General features: G+C 41.3%; 1 protein-coding gene across 2 annotated transcripts in view; it reads right to left on the bottom strand.

The window, feature by feature from the left end:
- Positions 1-262: 262 nt before the first annotated feature.
- Positions 263-25,768, bottom strand: part of rngtt (RNA guanylyltransferase and 5'-phosphatase) — a 428,584-nt gene continuing 403,078 nt past the window's right edge. For both annotated transcript variants that reach the window (XM_078542420.1, XM_078542421.1), the window contains 2 exons: positions 18,876-18,999; positions 263-1,411 (listed from right to left, as the gene is read on the bottom strand). In XM_078542420.1, coding sequence (XP_078398546.1) covers positions 1,248-1,411; positions 18,876-18,999 — 288 coding nt within the window. In that variant the 3' untranslated portion in view covers positions 263-1,247. The remainder of the gene's footprint in view (positions 1,412-18,875; positions 19,000-25,768) is intronic.

Here is a 25,768-nt window from a genome sequence, read left to right as displayed (position 1 = left end):
TGATTTTATAGGGTGAAACACAGCCATAAAAATGAATTTTGCTAATTTGCTGGAATATAGTACTCCCTGAAGTATGCTAACTTATTTTCATTTTCCTGAATGTTTCAATGATTTAAAATACCTTTTCGTTAATCAGATAATGCAAATTGCTTCAAGTGTGTCCTTTTTGAATGACAAAATTACAGTGATAGTCTATGCAGTCTGGCAGACAAATGTTAAAACACAATAGCTATAACAAAAGTAAGGGACCTTACAAACAAGCTCAAAACATCTTTCTTTTTTAATTAACAGACAAAAAAGATGCAACAAAGTTCTTCTAAAAATTACATAATCCAACACACTCCATTTTAAGCAGGTAGAAGGTTCTGTATTTTACTTATTGCAATTGTTTACATCAAGCCCCCTACATTTAAAAGAGAAAACAGGAAACTTAGTGAGCCAGCAAACGGGAAGTGAAGTGGGGGAATGAACTCAGGCTGATAAGCCTACCTTTTTTAAATTAAAGCAAATACATGTGATGCGTGTGTGTGTAGTAGTTGCGGGGGTGAGGTGGGGCGGAGGGGAGAAATGAGTGGGGAAATCTTTATTCAGTTAACAGAAAGTTGGTTCACTTACCACACTCTAATATTGTTTCAGTGCACAAAATAAACCTATTGAATAGAATTCTTTCATTTTGTGGCCTGCATAGTTTGTCTATTAAAGCTATCAAGTACATTAAATTTAAAAATAAAAACTAGAAAACTGTATGACAATTTAGTCTCCATCTTATATCCAGAACAGACTGCAAAAATAATAGCGAGCAAAATAGCTTCACTGCATTGAGAGCTTTGAATCAACTGATCTAGAGGGTGAAAAACAAAAAATGTATGATTTTCTCCATAGAAGAAACTTTTATATATTTGTAGTCTCTTGCAAATATAAAATAGAGACTAGAGGTTGTAATGCAGTAACAAAAGAAGAGCTCACAAACAACTTTTGAAATATGGAGACCTATTATTATTTAAAGAAAACGAATAAAAAATTGTTCCTAATAAGTAATGATTTTTACATTTTACAGTTTGTTGAATTCAGAGGGAAATATCTAATGATGGTAAAGGCAATCTCAATCTATCACCCTCCACCAACACCGCCCCGCACCCCCCACCCCACCAGAGAGGATAGTTTTGATATCAGTGTATACAGACCTGCAAAAACAATGACTGTATTTGAAACCTTTTACAGAGATGCAATGTCTACAAATCTGACGCTTACAAAGCATGGTTTGGTCGCTTCGGAGGAGGTGGTGGCATTAGTTCAGAGTCCATATCCAGAGACTTTTTCCTTGGCTCTCTTTGGGATTGCATCTGATTCCTTTCAATGAATTCAAACAGGAATTCCTTTGTAACTGGATTAGTGATACTGCCGCAGACAGCTGGGAAAAGATAGCAGAGTGAGATGGGAATGACTTAATTCCCTTAACTGTCACTGCATCACAATCAAATGCCCGAGTGAATTGGAATATCGGCATCTATTTAATCCTGAGTTACGCTCAGGATTTAAGCCTATATTCTGCTCGCACTTTAGAAATTTGTTACCACTTCAAAGGTTATTATTTCAGTTTCCTTGCTAGTCCAAAAAAATGGTGTGCTAGCAGACAGAAAAAAAGACTGTAGAGAAATGTTTTCCTTTATAAAAACCTGGTAAAGTAAAATGCACTCTGAGCTTTAGCAATCATAATCTATGTTACAGGTATAAACATTTTTGTCTTTTACTTTGCTTATGCTGACACACAATTTGATAAATTTATGTTCAACATTCAAACTTATATGGCTGATTGGAATGGAACTGTGCTCCAGTTGCAGCTACAGAGGTGAAAGATTTTTTTCAGAAAATACTGGAAATGCTGCCAGCTGAGTATTTCCAGCATTTTCTGTTTATATTTCAGATTTCTAGCATCCACAGTATTTTGTATTGTGCTGCAAGTTATTTCATCCCTGTGTGCATTTGAATCCTTGCTTTTCTAAAAAAAACACCCTTGCACCAGAGGACAAGGTGAGGTGCTTACACAACATCTGATCAAGTTATAGCTGCAGAAAGGCTGTAATTTAGGAAAATTGTCCAGTTACTAGTACGTAATACTTGCTTTGCAATGGAAAATTGAAGTCCAATTAAAAGTTCTTAGGTTGACAAGCCTTCCTTTTTTTGCCATTTTACTTTCTAAGGTTTTTTACTTGTAAAACAATATTCTGTATAAAAATCTTGCAAAGGCTTTTATTTATTCAAATGCATCTTTAGGTCGCAAGGTATGTTTTATAATGTTTTTACAGCCATTTTATTGACAGACTCTTGATTATGAGCTGCTATTTTACAAAATGCTTCCAACACTAGCGAGAACTCCCCACCTGAGGGTCAAATAGCTTTTCACACATTTAATCAGATGCAAAATAGATTCTCATTGTTTTTCTGCCCGTTTACACACTTTATCTACATGATAATAAAAAAGCCTAACTCTAGAATCTGCCCCCAAGTACGTATTTCTTGTCCCTTTTATTTGGACTTGAATCTCTTTTAAGCATTCAGTGATTTATATGCAATTTAAACTGCAGCTTTGGTGAGTCTGGCTTTACCTCAATACAAACTAGGCACTTTTATTTGGTGTAAAGTCATGCAAAGCACATTTAGGCATGACCATCAGGATAGTAACTCACGTGACTTCAGCTTTACACTTGCTATAACTGCTCCAATGACAATGCCAACAGTAGGGTTATACCAGGATTGAAGTTAATAATTTATGCATAAAATTACAAAATTCTATAGTAGCGAAGTAAAATAAAGCTTTACAATTACAAAAAAATTAACACTATACAATGTTTAAAAAAAATTACACTCATTTTGATGTTTGTGGAATTCAATGTTTATATTTTATTCTACTGAGATTGAAAGTATGAAATTTTGCAGCGTAGAAAAAGCATTCAGCCTTCCGGGCTGGCTCTCTGAGACCTACACTATTAGTCCTAGTCACCTGCCTCCACCCAATCATTAGTCAAATGATGGAAGGAGTCTTCATTAACGTGAGAAAGCAACCTTTGCGGCAGTCTTGAGCCAGGCACGGCCATGTGCTGAATGTTAGAAGATAGGCGAGAGTGACTGTCTTCAACATCACAACAGCATTTGACCAAATAAGGCAGCATGAAATCCTAGCAAAACTGAAGTTAATGCAGAAGTGGGGTTTGGGTGGAAAACCCTCCAATTATTAGGATTATATTTGAGACAAAGGGAGGTTGGTTGTGATTGCTGGAGGTCAATTATCGCAGGCTAGGACATTGTTGCTGGAGTTCTTCAGGATATGATCCACATAGCAACCTTCCTCAGCTGCATCATCAATGACATTCCTGGCAACACGAGGCCAGGAGTACAATATCCAGTGACATCCACAATTCCTTTGATAATGAAGCACTCCATGCCAGTGCACAGTAGGACCCTGTTAGCATTGGCTGAGCAGTGATATGTACCATTTCCCTCACATAAGCACTAAGCAATAACTGCACCTCCAAGACAAGGTCCAACCACCTTCCCACTTTAGACACTCCATGTCAGCTATAAGCACTCTCAAGTCAGTTTCTTTGTCTTCTTTAGGATGTGGATATTGGTGAGGCCAGCAATTGTCCTTGAGGTGGTTATAGGCCTTCATGTGGCAATAGTCAGTAGGACCTTGTCAGCATTGACTGACAAGTGGAATTTACCATTTGCCCCACGTAAGTTGATTCAGGTCAAAACAGTCACTTGATTGACATCTCACCCGCTATCTTAAAAATAATCACTCCTTCCACTATCGGTGCACCATGGCAGCAGTGTGTACTACCTTCAAGATGCACCACAGCAATTCATCAAGGTTCCTTCAACAGCCAACTTCCAAACACCTGACCTCTACCACCTCGAAGAACAAGGGCAGCAGGCAGATGGGGACACCATCACCTGCAAGTTCCCCTCCAAGCCATTCAACATCCTGACTTGGAACTATATCGTCTTTCCTTCATTGTCACTAGGTCAAAAGCCTGGAGCTCCCTTCCTTAGCAGTGCCGTGGGCATATCTGCACCAGAAGGATGGCAGCAGCTCAAGAAGGTAGTTCACTACCACCTTCTTGAGGGCAATTAGGGATGGGCAATAAATGCTAGCCTTGCCGGCAATGCCCACATCCCGTGAAGAATAAAAAATTGCAGTGAAAAGCTCCATGTACTCTGGTGAAACAATGTGCCTCTGCCTCCAGCCTTGCAAAACAAACACTGACTGCACCACTGTAACATTTTTCATACAGGCTAACCCCAGTGAGATTGTCAATTTAATGCTAATTTGCACTGAATTGATGGTAGTTTGTGTTGTCAGTCTATGGTTGCAATGAACTAAGTCCAGCCAGCTTTTAAACAGGCAGAAAGTGGAAAACAAGTTAATTCAAAGGAGATCCACCAATAATAATTGGCTTAATTGGTGTTTTTATTTAAGCAGTAGTAATCATATATTTGTTGAAAAATATGGTTTAGCAGTAATGCCATCAAAAGTGCAATTACTCCAAATTACCATGCTCCATTTTGAAGAAAGCAGGAGGTAACATTAAATGTCTACCCAAAAGTCACCCTTACAAACAACTAAAACGCCAAATAATCCAACTAAATACATCTGGCTCTTAAACAAACTACATTCAATAACTGAGCAGACATGAGTCACCCTTAGGAATTCAAGAAATTGCATCTTTACAAGAATGTGCTCACATAAGGGGCAGCAGCAACAGTTACTTGCAGATTTATTTACCTTGAACAACTCATCCATTTTCTAACACACTCTGCCTGTATCTATGACTCATACCGACAGAACAGTGAAATAATAACATAGACTTTCAGGCTGTGTTGGATGCTGCATTCATTATCTTAGTGTTTCACCTCACATAAATACATCTTTGAAATCTCTTAAAAATGGATGGATGGGAACTATAATATTAAAACTATAATTTTATCAGCAGGAATACTCATCAAACACGACTGATTACTTTCTCACACTGGACTGAGGAGATGTCACTAAGTAATTGAATCAAATAAAGGAAAAGATAAAAGTAATAAAAGCCAGAAAAATGATACTCATTAACCTTTTTGCTCACTTAATTATGATTCCAATTGAATGTACTTAGCCAAACAGATTTCTTCATTTCTGGACTTGATGCTAACATTAGAATGCAGAAAAAAATAATGATGAAATGGTGACTGTTAAGATAGGAGTAAATGGAATGCATTGTGAGCAATGGTAAAATGAAGGTTTTAAGACTACAATCTGTCCTCAATCGCTTTCCCTCTTATTTTAAAAATGAATGTTATTCATGAATTTATGTGCCAATAATATTATATTTCAAACAAAGAGTACATGATGCATTCTGAAAACACTGGTAATCCATTTACTGGTGCCGTATAATTAACAACTCAATATTCCAATTTGTGTTTTAGTCCATGCCCTTCAAGGTTTATCAAGTTCATCTCAGTCATCTTTTCTTTATTTAAAATTTTACAGACTTTTGAGGGGGGAGAGCACAGTGAAGGGCCAAAGCAGTCTCCAAAACCTAAAGGGTGGAAGGCTATAAAAGAACATGTCAGAGCAGATAGAAGATTAAGGAAAAAGGCAGCAAAGGAAGTGAAAATGGTCCTATGGAATATGAATAGATCAGGATAGGAGCGTTTATATGCAAATATATAAAGCATTAGCAATAAATCAGGAAGCTGGAGGCATTAATTAAAATGGTTATGCATGATAATGCAACTTTGATCTCACCTGCTTTTCTTCAATTAGGGCATGATCAAGAACCAAAATTCTTGGGTAGAAAATTTTATGGAGAGGTTACACAGATAACCTGTCTGGGTAGAATTAAGAAAGGAGGGTTTTTTTTAACAATGCTGGGAGTACACTATATAGCAAAAAAAATAAATTATCAACGTGATTTGTAGGCTTGCACTGGTTACTATTTTAAAAGACAGGAGTGTGTGGTCAACTTACGAAGGGATTTTCTTGGAATACATCTCGCAGGGTTTTCCTGGAATATACATAGCATGTGCAAAGAAACATACAGCATTAGATCAGGCTAACAAAGTAGGAGCAAGTAAGTGACTTGACTACTGGTGAACATCTTAGAAATAAACTGAGCTCATATTGAAAACAGCAAAAGAAAAGTGAGGAGGGCACTCAGTAGAATGCATACCTTTGCTACGTTGTGTTAACTTAACATTATAACAATTATGCAGCTCTGCCTTGAGATTTTTCCCTGAGCTTCTACCTCACTGAGGAGGCTTCAGGCCAATCTACATCCAACAACCTGATCTGTAAATTCTGCTCACATTTTGATAGCTATGAGAAATTCTACCAATGCAGCTGAGACAGCCCACAACATTCTAAAAGAAGAAGTCAACTTCCCCTATCTCCCAATGTTAACAGATTCTTTAAAAGAAAATTCCATAATCCAGATCCAGATCCAGATCTGCATCTTCAACAAAAACAAATCAGTTCTTCCCTGGGCCATACACCTTTAGTGGTGGAGGTATAAAGTTGTCCAAGCAAAACATTTTGAATCAAAATGAACTAATTTCAGTGACATGAAGAGGGCATTATCCTGAATTAGTTGGCTGCGCATGATGGTCAGATTAAATAGCAGTCTAGTATGGAAGATAGTGGGCCCAATCGTCCGAGGGGTGGCAATCACCATCGGACTGCCACGGCGCTGCTTTTTTTGCACTAAGATGGAGCTCTACATTTCTGAAGATATCCGGACTTATAAACCGGGTCTCTTCAGAAGTGCAGAACATATCTATTATCAGAGTCCTCCTTCATAGTGCAGGATTGTTGGGGGAAGCCAAGCCTATAGCAGCAGCTGACATATTTTTGGTAAGTCTTCATTCACTAACACAGTGAAAAGCTTTGGGATGTTTAAATAGCTTTACAGTGTCTTAATGTCAGTGAGAGTTTTTTTATATTCATTCATGGGATTTGGGCATCACTGACGAAGCCAGCATTTATTGCCCATCCCTAATTGCCCTTGAGAAGTTGTGGTGAGCTGCCTTCTTGAACCACTGCAGCCCATGTGGTGTACATACACCCGCAGTGCTATTACAGAGGGAGTTCCAGGGTTTTGGCCCAGTGACAGTGAAGGAACAGTGATATATTTCCAAGCCAGGGTGGTGAGTGACTTGGAGGGAACTTCCAGGTAGGTGGTAGTGTTCCCATGTGTCTGCTGCCCTTGTCCTTCTAGATGGTGGTAGTCGTGCGTTTGGAAGATGCTGGCTAAGGAGCCTTACTGAGTTCCTGAAGTGCATCTTATAGATGTACACACTGCTGTCACTGTGCGTCAGTGATGGAGGGATGCTGATAGTTGGAGATTCAGCGATGGCAATGCCATTGAATGTCAAGGTGTGATGGTAAGATTCTCTCTTGTTGGAGATGGTCATTGCCTGGCACTTGTGTGGCGCAAATGTTACTTGACACTTGTCAGCCTAAGCCTGGATATTGTCCAGGTCTTGCTGCATTTGGACATCGACTGTTTCAGTATCTGAGGAGACGCAAATGGTGCTGAACATCCCCACTCCTGACCTTATGATGGAAAGAAGGTCATTGACGAAGCAGCTGAAGATGGTGGGGCTTAGGACACTGGCCTGAGGAACTCCTGCAGTGATGTCCTGGAGCTGAGATGATTGACCTCCAACAACCACAATCGCCTTCCTTTGTGCTAGGTATGACTCCAACCAGCGGAGGATTTTCCCCCTGATTCCCACTGACTCCAGTTTTGTTAGAGCTCTTTGATGTCACACTCTGTCAAATGCTGCCTTGATATCAAGGGCAGTCACTCTCACTTCACCTCTGGAGTGCAGCTCTTTTGTCCATGATTGAACCAAGGCTGTAAATGAGGTCAGGAGCTGAGTGACCTTGGCAGCACCCAAACTGAGCGTCAGTGAGCAGGTTATTGCTAAGCAAATGCCACGTGATAGCACTGCTGGTGACCCCTTCCATCACTTTACTGATGATCAAGAGTAGACTGATGCGGCGGTAATTGGCTGGCTTGGATTTGTCCTGCTTTTTGCGTACAGGACATACCTGGGCAATTTTACACATTGCCAGGTAGATGCCAATAACAGCTTGGTGAGGGGTTTGGCAAGTTCTGGAGCACAAGTCTTCAGTACTATTGCTGGAATATTGTCAGAGCCCATAGCCTTTGCAGTATCCAGTGCCTTCAGCCGTTTCTTGATATCATGTGGAGTGAACCGAATTGGCTGAAGACTGGCATACGTAATGCTGGGACCTCTGGAGGAGGCCAAGATGGATCATCCAGTCGGCACCTCTGTCTGAAGATTGTTGCAAATATCTTAGCCTTATCTTTTGAGTGAGGTAAGTGGATAGGGTGAGTGGGTGGCAGGATGGCTAAGGTGATGAAGTTGGATCAGGTCAGATTTGGGGGTCCAGGAGGGAGGAAGTCAGAGGGTTGGGGGGGGCGGGGAGTCAGAGGTTCAGGGTGGGGGGTAGTGGAGTCTGTCGGGTCAGCTGTGTAGTTACTCTGAAGGTAGCATTTTTTTTTGTCTAATATTTCCGAGGTATCAGTTAAGGAAGCTAGAACTCTCCGACTCTACTTCAGACTTGACTCTCCACCTTTAATTGAGACTTGGAGCTTTTTTTTGAAGGACCCCGGAGAGCAGGGGAATTAACCATTGGAAGTTGAAATTTCATGGGCGATTCCTGTAGAGTCCTTGCGTTGGGACTTCTGAGGAATTCCGCAGTACATCTTCTGGGGTACGTCTGGTCTCTGACCATCCATAGACCGGAAGATCTGGGCCATTTAAAAATGACGTGAATGAGTTGCAGAAAGAATAAATTCCAAATGGCAGTAAAGTGGGGTTATGCCAAAAGCATTAATTTCACAGGTAAGTAGAGGTTAGAGCAAAACTACTATTTAAATTGATGTACACTGTAAAGACTGGGAAGATGAAAAATATGACAATTATAAAAAACGTCCAGATGGCAGCAAAGAGGGAGAGAGAGAGAGAGAGAGAAAGAATGGGAAAGCTAAGAGAATGAGAGAAAAATGGTAGTTAACATAAAAGCAAAATAACTGGCTTTAATCAGGACCCAACAAGTAAAAGGACAGTTAAAGTGCGGGATGAAGGAGGCTACCTTGTACTTGACAGTAGAAAATGGTGGAATTACATGAATAAATGCTTTGGGCCAGCAGAAGGTAATGGATTAGGACTGTAGGAGAACCTAAGATGAATGTGGAGGACAGCCATCATAAGTATTGATAAACACAATACTTAAAAAAAAGTTAAGGGGAGTGAAAACAGAAATTGCAAACCCTAATTGGCATGCATCCCAGAAGTTTGAAGATGTTGGGAAGATAATCTCTGTACTAATTGCAGTTTTTCAAATATTTTGCATTGGTGGTAAGCAAGGTTTCCCAACAACTGTGCAAAAATAGTTACAACTTCAATATGTTTTGTAGTAGTATATTTTGGGGGAAAAACAATAAAAACAATAAATGGTAAACTATCAACAAAGTGAAGAACAGAGAAGTGTGGGGATACAGACACAGAATTCTTTAAAGAGTGTGAATGGGCAGGGTAAGTGGAGTTCTGAGTTTTACATAGGGAGGTATAAATACATGGCATTGATGTTGAATTGGTAATGATACTGATTAGGCCACAGAATATGGCCAGCAGTTCTGGCAACTGATTATATATAAAAAGAGAAGAATTTACATAGATCCTTATAGGGCCTCAGGACCACTGAAAGCATCTTATATCCAATAAAGATCTGTTTGAGTGTAGTTACTGTTGTAATGTAGGAAATGTGGCAGCCAACTTGTGCACAACAAGCTGCCACAAACAGCAAAGTGATTCTGACTGGATAGCCTGTTTTTTTACTAACGACATTGACTGAGGGATAAATGTCAACTAGGACACTGGAAAGAACTCCCCTGCTCATCTTAGAATAGTGTCAAGGGATCCTTTAGATTCACCGAGGTAACAGGCAGGACTTCGGTCCCTTCCGGAAAATGGCCCCTCCAACAGCGGAGTGCCCCTCAGTGCTGCACTGGGAGTGTCAGTTCGGATTTTAAGCTCTGGACTGGGGCTTGAACTCACGGCCCTCTGACTCAGAGGTGAAAATGGTTTCCAATGAGTCATTTGAAAGTTATAAGAATAAATGAAGAAAGCTTTTAGTAAAAGTTATTTGTTCGCTGAAACAGAGAAGTTTAAAGAGGGGTCTATACAGTTTTTCAAAATTATGAACTTTTTCGAGAGGATAAGTATCAAAAGATAGCTTCAACTGACTGGCAAACTGTTAGTAAGGGAACTCAATATTATTACTGGAAAATTTAGGGATGTCAGAAGAGATTTCTTTTTCATACAGGGAGATAGTAGAAAACTAAAATGCTTACCAGAAATGGCTTTTGAAATGGGGACTTTAACCTCAATTAAAATGGAATTGAGTGAAGTCTGTGTAAAGGAAGACTATAAAAAGATAAGGAAAAAGGGCAAAGAAAAGTAGACAGCTCCAGTTGAACACAGGTGCAATATGCCGGATGGCCTCCTTCAATGCTGTAAATCCTAAAATTACATTCCCTGCTGGTTTATCATCAATTTTTATAAGTACACTGTGGTTCGGCTTTGTTTTAGGCATCTCCCACTGGTCCATCATCCATCAATTTAACTTTGCTTTCCGGCTCGTACAAACTACATTTTGTTAGCTGCTTTATTTCCAAGGAACTGAGGCAAGGTGGAGCTAGCAAATAGCCAGATTGAATGACAGACCTTAATTTAGATCCCCAGGAGAGCCATTACGAGCGATAATTTAACATAGCAGAGAGCAAGCAATTAACTTCAAATGAATGTTAAATTCAGATCCTGCTACTTATAATCAGATTTATAGCCGCGAGTGCAATCAAACCCAAGATGGTTCCTCTGTAGTTGATTATTCTGATGTTTACGCTTTGCTGTTAACCAGTGGTGGAAGAATTCACCTGTTCAATTGATGGATGAATTTTACTTACACAGCGTGCTGATGGGAGAGGAGCCCTATCCTGGGCACATATATGTGGCATGTATCACATTGAAAGACAGTTGAGGTGGTAGATAAGGTGCTTATTTTTTTATTAATTCATGGAATGTGGGCTTCGCTGGCTGAACCAGCATGTATTGCCCATCCGTAGCTGCCCTTGAGAAGGTGGTAGTGAGCTGCCTTCTTGAACTGCTGCAGTCCATGTGGTGTAGGTGCACCCACATTGCTGTTAGGAAAGGAGTTCCAGGATTTTGGCCCAGCGACAGTGAAGGAACGGCAATATATTTCCATGTCAGGATGATGAGCGACTTGGAGGGGAACTTCAATGCATCTATCTGCTGCCCTTGTCCTTCCAGGTGGCAGTGGTCGTGGGTTTGGGAGGTGCTGTCTTAGGAGCCTTACTGAGTTCCTGCAGTACTTGTAGATGGTACACACTGCTGCTACTGTGCGTCGGTGGTGGAGGGAGTGAATGTTTGTGGATGTGGTGCCAATCAAGTAGGCTGCTTTGTCCTGGATGGTGTCAAGCTTCTTCAGTGTTGTGGGAGATGCACTCATCCAGGGAAGTGGGGAGTATTCCATCACACTCCTGACTTGTGCCTTGTAGATGGTGGACAGGCTTTGGGGAGTCAGGAGGTGGGTTACTCGTCGCACTATTCCTAGCCTCTGACCTGCTCTTGTAGCCACAGTATTTATATGGCTAGTCCAGTTCAGTTTCTGGTCAATGGTAACCCCCAGGATGTTGATAGTGGGGGACTCAGTGATGGTAATGCCATTGAACATCAAGGGAGCGATGGTTGGATTTTCTCTTGTTGGAGATGACACTTGTGTGGTGCAAATGTTACTTGACACTTGTTAGCCAAAGCCTGGATATTGTCCAGGTCTTGCTGCATTTGGACATGGACTGCTTCAGTATCTGAGTCGTTGTGAATGATGCTGAACATCGTGCAATCCCCACTCCTGACCTTATGATGGAAGGAAGGTCATTGATGAAGCAGTTGAAGATGGTTGGGCCGAGGACACTACCCTGAGGAACTCCTGCAGTGATGTCCTGGAACTGAGATGATTGACCTCCAACAACCGTAACCATCTTCCTTTGTGCTACGTATGACTCCAACCAGCGGAGAGTTTTCCCCGATTCCCATTGACTCCAGCTTTGCTAGGGCTCCTTGATGCCACACTCTGTTAAATGCTGCCTTCATGTCAAGGGCAGTCACTCTTACCTCACCTCGGAGTTCAGCTCTTCTGTCCACGTTTGAACCAAGGCTGTAATAAGGTCAGGGGTTGCGTGGCCCTGGCGGAACCTAAACTGGGTGTCAGTGAGCAGGTTATTGCTAAGCAAGTGCCGCTTGATAGCACTGTTGATGACCAGTTCCATTACTTTACTGGATGTTGGAGAGTAGACTGATGGGGCAGTAATTGGCTGAGTTGGATTTGTCCTGCTCTTTGTGTACAGGACATACCCGGGCAATTTTCATAGCTGGATAGATGCCAGTGCTGTAGCTTTACTGGAACAGCTTCGTAAGTCAGGTACTCAGCACTGGAGTTTGCAACCTGAAATTCCTTCAAACCTACCCATCAGACCCTTAACCACACTCGAGGACATTCTACCGCATGTACATTGTCATCCAGTCGTGCTCCCTGTGGTTATGATCAGAAATGCACCACTTGAGATCTCAGGCAAATCCTGGTACTTCAGCAGGAGAACCTCCCAACTGGCTTCCAATTGTAAGTGGGATATCTCTCACCAAAATGGCAGAGATAGTTCTGCCTTTGGCAAAATGGAGTGGAGATCCAGTAGGAAAGAGGGTTAGTCTGCCAACAAAAGCTGCTTTATATCAAGCTTTTGTCCTCACCGTTCCACTATATGGATCTGAGTTGTGGATCTACAGCTGCCATTACAAACAGCTCGACCATTCCCACCTGCCCTATCATTGGCATCAAGTGACAGTGCAGGGCACTGATGTCTCCAAGCAATACAGTATAAGTGGAATTGAGGCCACAACTGTTTCACGGTGGACAGTTGCAGGTGGAGCAGTCTTTGGTGGGACTCTCATGGTTCCAAAACCCAACGGACATCTGCCAAGAGCATCTGACCAAGGATGTAAGCAGCCTGCCTCTACCTCTGCCGAAGCAACAGGGGTTGCTTCATGTATAAGTGCTAGTAAGTGGAAGAGTAAAGATTAGTTGCACAAGGGTCTACACACGAGTCTGTTGCACAATGCCAGATAGATCATTTTCATTTTTGAGTCACATAAATATTATTTCTTTCTCCCGTCTTTCCCATTTTTGGTTGCTTCCTGGCAAGTCACCTTTTTTCTTGTGATGAATGGTAGGACATGGATTAATGGCGAGCAATTGGCAGACTGACTGTGAAAGAGGTGCTTTTTGTTTTCACAAGTGCTTTGTGTTGAGGGAATGAGGTGGGAAATGCCTTTTGTATGTGGCTGTCAGAAGGGTGGACTGATAGAAGCTAAATGAACCCCAAAACAATGAGTGCATCCTGGGTAGCAAACTGTGCTGTTGATGTGCCTTCTCCTCTCTCATCATTCACCATTATGACATGTTCCTCCTGTGGGGTCAAACCCACTCCTATTTCTTATGTTCCTACGGGTAATGTTTCTTCTAAGGTGTGTGGCCATGCAGCGATCAGGGATGTACAGTGCATTGAAATGAACAAGCTGCTCAGAACTTTGTCAGTACGTCAGGAGAAATTCCCAGTATAATTTAAGTCATGATTTTTAAAATATAAACAGCTCATGGACAAAATAAATAGTGCTCAGAGGAGCTTGTAGCCCAACCAGTACAAAAAAAACTTAGAGGGAACATTGTAGGATCTTGATGTGCTGCGTAAGTTTGCTGCCTCATTTTCTACATTACAGCAATGACTACACTTAAAAAGTACTGTATTTGCTGTAAAACACTACGATGTCTTGAGGTCATAAAAGATGCTTGTGTAACTGCAAATGGTTTGTTTATTGAGAATGAAGGTTTGCCTTCTTTCTTGTCTTCATGAGGCATTAGCAGGTAGGAATTATTGAATTCCATGACGAAGAATCCCACGAATCTTACACATCTTCCAAGATAAAAGCAAAAAACTGCGGATGCTGGAAATCCAAAACAAAAACAAAAATAAAAATACCTGGAAAAACTCAGGTCTGACAGCATCTGCGGAGAGGAACACAGTTAACGTTTCGTGTCCGCATAACTCTTCAACAGAACTGCGCAGATGCTGCCTTATCTTCCAAGTATTGGTGAACCCCATTTCAACATTTTTGACCAATTTATTGTATCAAAACATGCCCCTTGGGCATTCCAAAAAATATACTATTTATTAGCTTTCCTCCACTTTTCTCTCACCAGATCTTCCCCTTGGATTGCTGCTGCTAGAGGGTGGAACTTCTATTTTTCCTATTACCCAGAGTGTGTGAAGTGCTGGGCCTGGGGTCTCTGCTGGACCTCCAATAACAAACTCTGTAGCATTATTCTTTTTGGCACCCTCCTTATAAAGAGGGCAGTACTAAAATATTATCATAGGTAACGTTACTGACTATTGTACTAGCCTTCCTTTACCTATGCTCACCTTCACCCAGCCCCTGCTCCACTGCCATTCTGGTACTGGACACTGGAGCGAAGCTAAGGATTTTTGGCCCTATAGTTTTAAAAGTGCCTCAATCCCTGTGATTTGTCTACTGACTCGGGCTACTAGACTTTATGATTGGTAACAAATGAATGCTTGTAACTAGAAACTGCTCATTTTTTTTTGGAAAGCAGTTTGACAGTCTGTTAGGTGAAAGCAAATACATTAGCCAATTCGGAGGTACAGTGACAACTAAACTGACAGAGACAAATTATAACTCAGTAAAACAAGTAATCTTTTCTGGACACATGATATCAATGTGCAGTGAACTGCACAATATGATTGTATCTTTCCTTTCTTGAACAGTAGCAACATATTTAATTTAAGCAGGATCCTGAGGAACCCCAGTGATGATAAGGCTTTTAGAAATAGTTAGAAAAAGGAATGCAGGGTAGAAAATGTCACCACCCTTTTGCAAATCAAGCAGCAACAAAGAATTATCATTAACATCCTTTTGTTCTTCTTTATTCTATTTTTGTCTGTTTTCGATTATATTTGTGTTTGAACAGTGAACACAGTGAACAAAAGGCAGTAACCTAGTGATTATCTGAGCTGCAGCTCTCTCATATTGTAACATTTGGCAACACCTACAATATTATCTGCACTTATTGTTCGAAGAACTGAAAAAAAAACAGAAATTAAAAAATATGTTAAGAATTGGTTATCCGTTTGATTTAGAATTTTTTTTTACTTCCAAAACATGTGAAATTCTGTAGTGTCCATTTTGCACTACTGCCCAGGACCAATTTCTTCTTCAATATAGCTACATTATTTCTGCTTCCTTAATTTGAGTAGCTAGGCATTATTTTTCTTCCCACTTGCGGGATTAATTGCCATTCATCTAGTACTTAATCAAGTGGTCAATCTCCACAAAAGCCTAGATGGCAAGTGCCAGCAAGCTATTTGACTGGAAGGCATCAGAGCCCAACTTATTATCTTTGTTGTCCTTCGAACAAACACAGTCTTTGTTAGGATTCACAGGCTAGCAATCGGGAGGAAGCTGAATCCCCCTGTTCCTAATCCAGAGGTGGTGAGGAAAACTGCACAACCTTTGCTGCTGGTCGCTCTGAGATCAGCTAACTTGGCACAATTCAGGGATTAATTTGGGGGACTTTCAGCTATTTGCTTTAAATCCCTACCATGTGGTGGAGGAAGCAACATGAATAAAACAAGGGATGTGTTTCAGTCAGTGATTGGATATCACTCACATCTGTTCAGAAACTGCAATTTCACTTCCTTTAGGATTTTTTATGTAAAGTTGTGATAATCAGGAGGCAAATCACGCCACACAGAGCAACAGTAAACACTTGTGGGGCTTGCCACAGAATGTTAAACTGCACAGAATTACTTGCCTTAAGTATGAATACCAACAAGATGTAATTGGCATTCCACCTACAAGCCAGTAATTGAAAACAATAAAGTCAGGGATCTGAATAAGATTCTTTACTCTATTTCTACACCACACAATAATAGGGTTAAGTGGTTAACAGGGTGGGTTTAATGATGCACGATATTTCTTAGTAGTTTGGTTTCCTTGAATCTGGAGGCAGTATGAACACTTATTGGATTCTTGTGTGGGTTTGGAATATTTACATTTTGAGCATTTTCTTAATTTCTTTTTTAGATTCCTTTACTAATGCCTATAAGATGAAAATGAGTGATAATCATGTGAATTTTGTTTACACTCAAAACCGTACAATCCAATACAAAATTACATCAGTGGAACAGTCACAGTCGATGAGGGTAATGCTGTTGATGTGGTGTACATGGGTTTTGAAAAGGCATTTGAAATGCCACACAACCGACTTGTGAGAAAAGTTATTGCTCATGGAATAAAAGAGACAGTAGCAATGTGGATACAAAATTGGCTGAAAAATAGGAAGCAGAGAGTAATGGTCAATGGATATTTTTCGAGCTGGAGGCAGGTTTGTCGTGAAGTTCCTTGTTTTTTCAGATATATATTAATGATCTAGATCTTGGTGTGCAGGGAACAATTTCAATGTTTGCGGATGATACGAAGCTTGGGAGTGTTGTGAACTGTGAGGACGACGGTGTGGAACTTCAAAAGGACATAGACAAGTTGGTGGAGTGGGCAGATAGGTGGCAGAAGTTCAATGCATAGAAGTGTGAGGTGATGCATTTTGGTAGGAAGAACATGGACAGACAATATAAAATAAGGGGTGAAATTTTGAAGGGAGTGCAGCAGCAGAAAGACCTGGGTGTATATGTGCATAGATCATTGAAGGTAGCGGAACAGGTGGAGAGAGCAGTTAATAAAGCTTATAGTATCCTGGGTTTTATTAATAGAGACATAAAGTACAAGAGCAGGGAGGTTTTGCTGAACTTATATAAGACACTTGTTAAAGCTCAGCTGGAATATTGTGTACAATTTCGGGCACCATATTATAGGAAGGATGTGAACACATTGGAGAGTGTGCAGAAGAGGTTTACAAGAGTGGTTCCAGGGATGAGAAACTTCAGCTATGAGGATGGATCGGAGAGGTTGGGACTGTTCTCCTTGGAGAGAAGGCGGCTGAGAGGAGATTTGATGGGGATGTTCAAAATCATGAGGGGGCTGAACAGGGTAGATAGGGAGAAGCTGTTCCCACTCGTAAAAGGATCAAGAACGAGAGGGCACAGATTTAAAGTGATTTGCAAAAGAAGCCAGTGTGACGTGAGAAAAAACTTTTTCACACAATGAGCGGTTTGGGTCTGGAATGCACTGCCCAGAAGTGTGGTGGAAGCAGGTTCAATCGAGGCATTCAAGAGGGCATTAGATGATTATTTGAATAGAAACAATATACAAGGGTATGGGGAAAAGGCAGGGCAATGGCACTAGGTCATAATGCCCATTTGGAGAGCCAGTGCAGGCATGAAGGGCCAAATGGCCTCCTTCTGTGTCGTTAAGATTCTGCAATTCTGTGTACAAAGGGTAATACACCTTAGAAGGAAGCAACTCTGCTGCCCGCAGGCATGGGGCTGTGATTATGACAATAGAAATTCCAGGAGTTTCTAAGTTTAAAAAGAGCTTGCACTTAAAAAATAACCTAAAGTGTTTCAACTGAGGAACAAATAATAAGGCAATAGGCAGTGGTGGATGGAAGATCAGGGTATGACTGAAGGTGTGGTCAAAAGTTTTGAGGAGTCTTTTGAGTTGAAGGAAATAGGTAGCAAGGCAGATGAGATAAGAGAGAGATTTACGGAACATGGAGGCTAAGATGGTTGAAGACTTCACTGCTGAAGGTGGCAGTGGAGAGAAACAAAAGACAGAAGTGTAGAGCCAGGAACACAAGGTTGTTGGAAGTGGCAGAGAAAGGGAGAGGTAAGGCCATGGAGAGACTTGTAAATGAGGATAAGGATTTGGGAAAGGATACATTAGGCATTGGGAGCCAATGAAGGCTGTCAATGACAGTGGAGGTTGTGGGAAGAGATGAGTCGTGTTTTATTACAGTGCAGTGGTATATTAGATTGAGATTACAGTTTTTGGAAGCACTTCTGGGATTTAATGCAATGCGTCTCCTACCTCAGGTTGACCAATCACATCCATGATTGGCTTAGATATGAAACCAGTTGGAAGAGGCAGAGATAGCCAGCTTCAGGCATAATTTATGCGTTATTCATTCAAACTTTGTGGTGGCAGTTGTGGGGTGGGTGACACATGTACCATTTAAGGAATAAATATTGCAAATTACGCCAGTTTCTGTGTTACTGGCATCTCTCTTTGTGGCCAGGTGGGAAGCTAAGTAGACTTGCGGTTGGTCCTGAGGGGTTGAGAGGTACAGTTGCTGGCCCAGACAAGGCCTTAATATGATACAGTGCGTACATGTAACCAGAACATGTAGCAAGGTGCTGGACTCTGTAGATGCTCTAAGAGGTATAGTATGCCTGGCATACAATTTAAGTTAGTCATCTCAAATTACATTGCCCATTATTGTCAATTGTTTGTTTCAATAGCTTCCCCCCCACATCCTTCACCAGCACACTAGGTCTGTTGTAAGGGCACATTCCAGGTCTCACCATGACTTTTTTGTGCTTAAAAAATTCATGATATTTTGAAAGGGAAATAGTTCATTAATTAGACCATAATGTGATATAATTTGATGATAACTATTTTACATGTGGTATAAATTGTTTTACGGCACACTCTTTAGATGATTAACCCACTTGGAATTTTTCAGAACTGCTTACCCATAGCTGTGTCATAGGAATTTGGGAAGCTCTTGTCTACTCTTTCACGCATAATAACCCAGCTGTTGTTCTCAAACTTGCATTCAATGATCTTGTTATCATACATTCTTAGTTCTTTGTTCACCTAAAATGCAAACACATATGAGAAACAAGAAAATTATTACAAGGAACAGGTTATTAATAAAAACAAAAGCAAAAAACTGCGGATGCTGGAAATCCAGAACAAAAACAAAAATACCTGGAAAAACTCAGCAGGTCTCAGAATAGTCATTCGGACTCGAAACGTTAACTGTGTTCCTCTCCGCAGATGCTGCCAGACCTGCTGAGTTTTTCCAGGTATTTTTGTTTTTGTTTAGGTTATTAATAAAGTTCTCACATCATCAGTGAAGGCAAATATTTTTTCTATTCCATTTCCTAGATAAGCACAGGATACTTAATATATGAAACAGAATAGGTCTATTTTTGTGCAAATATCCAATCACATTGCAACTAGGTATGATTGATACAGACATCACAATATAAAATAAGTACATAAGAATATAGGAAATAGGAGCAGGAGTAGGCTATTCGGCCCTTGAGCCCGCTCTGACATTCACCTAGATCATGCTGATCTTCTACCACAATGCCATTTTCCAATATCTATACCATTTAAGGAATTAGCATTGTAAATTACAATACGATAGGTATTGCAAATAAATTTCCCCCCATACATTGAAAAGGTCTTTTATAAAATGTTATAAATGCTATCCCTTTGAAAATAAATTAGATAAATGGCTCAGAGTAATTTGTTTTTCATCACTTTACTATACTGGAGAAGTACATAATCTTTACTCTGCCCATCTGATGGCCTACCTGAAATTAGAGAAGTCACTGTGCAGCCACCTAATGCCACATATTCACATCCAATCAACGCTGTGGCGCCACACATTGGAACACTAATTTATGCATTACTCCGATCAGTACATCTCTTTAAAATCAAAATTGTGAGCTACTGCATGACATAAGAAAATTAGTGTATTTTTTCTTATTCATTCGTGCCAGCATTTATTGCCCATCCCTAAATGCCCTTGTTCAGAGGAAAAAATTAAGAGTCAACCACATTGCTGGAGTCACGTGTCCAGGTAAGGGTGGCAGATTTCCTTCCCTAAAGGACATTAGTGAATGAGATGGGTTTTTACAATAATTGACACTGGTTTTATGGTAATCATTAGGTTTTTAATTCCAGATTTTTTTCATTGAGTTTAAATTCTACCATCTGTCATGTCGGGATTTGAACTCAGGTGCCCAGAGCATTACCCTGGGTCTCTGGATTACCAGTCTAGTGACAATACCACTATGCCACAGCCTTCTTAATAATTGTCTAAACAACTATTGTTAATGATTTCTTCGCAGAAATTGAATTGGAGGAATGACTGAGTCTAATAGTTGAAAGAGGCAGATTAACAATTTGAATAATCATTAATCCACAATGCTATGATTTCAACTGTATATATGTCATTGTTTATTTTAAAAATAGTCAGTGATAGGTCCCAGTGATCACCACTCCTGTGATTGCTAACTATCTGTCTGCAAAATCTCGGGATGTTGAAACTATGGCCTGCTAGCAATATCAGAACTCAAACTCTGGCAATGTGGTCCATAATTCCCAGGTGATTAAATTCTATCTGACATTTCATTTCATATTGTGTTTCAGATTTTGTAGGCTAGAAGGGCTGTTGCCTCACTGATGGTTAAATCCTAAGCCAGAACATCCGTTAAAAATCTGCAGCTTGAGATACATCAAAATAACAGAAACTTTATATGTGGTCTCTTAAGACTCTATGATGTGCACCTTTTTGGTTCATCCTTTGAGGTGAACATGACCATGTTCAACATTTGGGGTGTTTGGTAGAGTTTCGGTGGGTATGTAGGGGACTGTTAATTAAGGCCAATTTGCACCTGGAGGGTTCTGCTGCAAATAGGACAGGATACCACAGAGGAGTTTTGTATTGGGATTTCCTCTCCTTGCATTTTCTCTCTGCCTCTGATATGCACTTGCTTTCGAAGGAGGCCGTACCATTTTTTTATTTGGTTGTACCAGTTGCAGAGCTTCTCTCAGCATCAAAATCGATTTAAAAACTCCCAAGTGAATGAAGCCTTCAGAGTGCTCTTGTAACGTTTCCTTTGACTGCCATGTGAGTGCAACCCTGACTCAAGCTCTGCACAGAAGATTCACTTTGATAAACGAGTGTCAAGCATTCTGGCTATGTGACCAGCCCCAACTCAATTATGACTGCCTCAATATTTTTCCTGCCTTCTGATCTTCAGAAGCATCTGAAGGTAGCTCAAGTGAAAGTGATTGAGCTTCTTGGCAGGACACTGGTACGCATGCGTGGAGCAGAGTTGGTAGGACGATTGCTCTAGAGACTTTTAGTTTGGTTGGCAGACTTAGTCCTCTTCATTCCCAGACTGATGCTTTAAGTCTGCCAAAGGCTACACTTGCTGGGTGTCATTTGCTTTAACAATTTTTGCATGTGTCTTGTTGTCATTGTTGACAGCTCGAGAGGCTGTGCTGTCAAGATAAGTGAACAAGTCAAGATAGGTTCTGGTCGTGGACTGAAATCCTGGGCTCAAGATAGGGCTTTCCTGGAGCAGGTTGGTGCATTACTCCAATTTGCTTCATGCTGATTGTAAGGCCGAAGTTGTCACATGCACTGGAAAACAAGACATGCTAGACTGCACTTCCAACTCCGAACTGGCAGCTAGCATACAGTCATCTTTAATCAGGAAATCACAATGTATGTCTTTGTAGACCGTGGTCTTTGTCTGGAACTTCCCGTCCATACAATATCTGATATCGATGCCAGGATCATCATCTTGGATGGCACAGGAGAGCATTGAGAACAAAAACATGCTGAAGAGGGATAGCACTAGCATGCAACCCTGTTTAACTCCATTAGTGACTGGGAATGGGTTAGAAATCTCACCACCATCCAAGAAAACACAAGCATGTTACCATGGAACTGTCACAACATTGTGATGAATTTCTCAGGGTAGCCAAATTTCTTCATGACCTCCAAAGTTCCCCATGGCTGACTGTGTCAAAGGCTTCATGCCTGTGACAGGTTGACAAACATGGTGTGGAAGTCCATACTCTGTTCTTGGCACTGTGCTTGGATAGCAATGATTTGTCATTGAGGTAAACCTTATTGAGGCGATGTTTCTCCTCTAGTAGTTTCTGGGTTACCTCATCGTTTTCATCAAACAAATCTTGATACTTTGAGATGTAGGGGCCAAGGGCCTTTAGAGCAGTGGAGTACACTATATCCCTGAAGGTTGCCCAGTCATCCTCAATGTAGTGAGTGTCCATTTTGCTGTACATACACAATGCAGGTCATAGGGTTGTTTTTCACTGGAAGGAAACAGAATCGTAACGCAACAGTCCCCTGAGTGATTAAGCAGCACTTTTCAAGACCAAACTGAACACAGAAATGTTACAGTGCAGAAGGAGGCCATTCAGCCCATCATGTTGGGACTGGCTTTCCAAATGAGCAATTCACTTAGTGCCATTCTCCCACCTTCCCCCCGTAACCTACACAATTCTTCCTTTTCAGGTAACTGACTAATTCCCTTTTGAATGCTTAAACTGAACCTGCCTCCACAACACTCTCAGGCAGTGCTTTCCAGACCTTAAGTGCTCGCTGTGTGAGAAAGAATTTAATTTTTGCTTCTTTTACTTTCAATCTGTGTCATATCATTCTCAATCCTTTCATTAGTGGGAACAGTTTCTCCCTATCTATTCTGTCTAGACCCCCTCATTATTTTGATTGCTCTATCAAATCTCCTCTCAGCTTTCTTTTCTCCAAGGAAAACAGGCCTAACTTCTCCAATCGATCTTAATAATTGAAGTTTCTCATCCCTGGAACCATTGTTGTGAATCTTTTCTGCACTGTGTCCAATGCCTTCACATCTTTCCTAAAGTGCAGCGCCCAGAACTGCAAACAATAGTCCAGCCAAGGCCAGACTAGTGTCTTTTAAAAGTTCCACCTCCTGCTCTTGTACTCTATGCACCTATTGATAAAGCCCAGGATACTGTATGCATTATTAACTGCTCTCTCAACCTGTCCTGCCACCTTCAATGACTTATGCAGAAATACACCCAGGTCCCTCTGCTCCTGTACCCCCTTTAGAATTGTGCCCCAATTTTATATTATCTTTCCATGTTCTTCCTACCAAAATGAATCACTTCATATTTCTCCGCATTGAACCTCATCTGCCACCTGTCCACTCATTCCATCCTTGTCCTATGTCTTTTTGAAGTTCTACACTATCCACATCACAGTTCACAATGCTTCCAAGTTTCATATCATGCAGAAACTTTGAAATTGTGCCCTGTACACCAAGCATCTCAACACTGGTCCATGGGGAACTATACTACAAACCTTCCTTCAGCCTGGAAAACATGCATTAAATACTATTTCCTGTCACTCAGGTAAATCCATATCCATGGTGCTACTGTTCCTTTCATTTCATGAGCTATAACTTTGTTCACAAGTCTGTTGTGTGGCACTGTATCAGACACCTTTTGGAAGTCCATGTACACTACATCACTGTTGTTTTTGTCTGCACTGGAGTGCTGTTTTGGGCTGCATTTGATTGCTTCAGTTGGAGTTGGTGAGTGAGGGAGTTTTAAGGGTTAATTTAATTTAATATTTGCTAGCAGCAAATAGGGCCATAGTACAAAAGAAAGAATAAAAAGTCAGTCTACAGGCACTGTATCTGAAAGGACAGAGCATTTTCAATAAATTAACAGCATAAATAGATGTAAACAGGTATGATATGATTGCGATTACAGAAACATGGCTGCAGGGTGACCAAGGCTGGGAACTGAATATCCAAGGGTTAATTTCTATCTACAGTCTGGTCTTTCTTTAATTAAGCAATTGACTAAAAGTTGCTCTTTGGGTTGGGAGGAGGTGAGTTTTAGTCCAGCTTTAAAACAGTGCTCATTCAGGCTCTGCTTGCAGCTAGTTAATTAGTTAACTGGCTTAAACAGGTTTTTTGAAGCTGGATTCAGACAGCACAAAAGCAAGCCATCTACAGTGCTGCTTTTGTCTGCAATGGAGTGCTGCTCTGGGCTGCATTTGAGTGCTTCAGTTGGAGCTTGGTGAGTGAGGGAGTTCACTGTAGAGGGAAGGAGGTGATCTTTTTCACTTTTCCTCAGAAAGAAGGACAGCGGCCTTGGTAAGCAGGACTTGGTGAGTATTTCTTCTGTCCTTACTATTCTCTCAACTACAGGAAGTAAAAGTAAATGGAGTAATTTAACGGTAAGTCATGATAGGGCAGCTCAGTCATGTGGAATGCTCCTCCTGTGCGATGTGGGAAGTCGGACACTTCCAGTTGCCATGGTGACCATGTGTGCAGCAAGTGTCTCCAGCTGCAGCTACTTGAAATCCTGATTTTGGATCTGGAGCAGTGGCTGGAGTCACTGTGGAGCATCGCAGGGCTGAGATCTTCGTGAATAGCACATACAGTGAGGTGGTCACACCTGTAAAGAGTGCACAGGCAGAAAGGGAAAGGGTAACCGCCAGACAGTGTAAAGGCACTAGGCAAATAGTGCAAAAGTCCCCTCCCTCATCTAACAGTTTTGGATAGTGCTAGGGGAGATGGTTTTTCAGGGGAACGCAGCAAAAGCCAAGTCCGTGGCACCATGAGTGGCTCAGCTGCATGGTGCTGGGGTGGGGGCCGAGTGGGAGAGCAATAGTGATAGGGGATTCTATCGTAAGGGGAACAGATAGACATTTCTACGGCCGCAGATGTGACACCAGGCTGGTGTGTTGCCTCCCTGGTGCCAGGGTCAAGGATGTCACTGAGCAGCTGCAGGACATTCTGAAGGGGGAGGATGAACAACCAGAGGTTGTGGTCCATATTGGTACCAATGACATTGGTAAAAAGAGGGATGAGGTCCTGCAAGCAGAATATAGGGAGCTAGGAAATAAATTAAAAAGCAGGACCTCAAAGGTATTAATCTCAGGATTACCCCCAGTGCACGTGCTATGAGAGCAGGATTAGGAGAAAAGACCAGATGAATGTGTGGCTGGAGCGATGGTGTAGGAGGGAGGGATTTAGATTCCTGAGGCATTGGGACAGATTCAGGGAAAGATGGGACCTGTACAAACTAGACAGCTTGCACCCCAGGGGGACCGGGACCAATATCTATGTACTAGTACCGTGGAGGGAGGGTTTAAACTAGAGTGGCAGGGGGATGGGAGCCAGAGTGGAGAGATTCAAGAGAGGGAAACGAAGAAAGAAAGATAGGAAAGTAAAAAGTAAAAGTGGAAGGCAAAGGAAATGGGGGCTAGCAGCAAACAGGACCATAGTACAAAAAAGGATGATTAAAAAACACAAGTCTAAAGGCACTGTATCTGAATGCATGGAACATTCACAATAAGGTAGATGAATTAACAGTGCAAATAGATGTAAACGGGTACGATATGATTGTGATTACACAGACATGGCTGCAGTGTAACCAAGGCTGGGAACTGAATATCCAAGGGTATTCGATATTTAGGAAGGGGAGGAAAAAGGGAAAGGAGGTGGCGTGGCATTGTTAGGTAAGGATGATATCAGTGCAATGGTGAGACAGGATATTGGTTCAGAAAATCTAGATGCAGAATCAGTCTGGGTGGAGCTAAGAAGCAACAAGGGGTGGAAAACATTAGTGGGAATTGTATATATGCCTCCAAACAGTAGTAGCAAGGTAGGGGATAGTATTAAACAGGAAATTAGAGATGCATGTTTTTTTTATTCGTTCACGGGATGTGGGCTTTGCTGGCTAGGCCAGTATTTATTGCCCATCTCTAGTTGCCCTTGAGAAGGTGGTGGTAAGCTGCCTTCTTGAACTGCAGCAATCT

The sequence above is a fragment of the Cetorhinus maximus genome, chromosome 5, assembly GCF_964194155.1.
Source record: "Cetorhinus maximus chromosome 5, sCetMax3.hap1.1, whole genome shotgun sequence".
Taxonomy (NCBI): domain Eukaryota; kingdom Metazoa; phylum Chordata; class Chondrichthyes; order Lamniformes; family Cetorhinidae; genus Cetorhinus; species Cetorhinus maximus.
The sequence above is the reverse complement of the archived record's forward strand: the minus strand, read 5'-3'. Positions and strand labels throughout refer to the sequence as shown.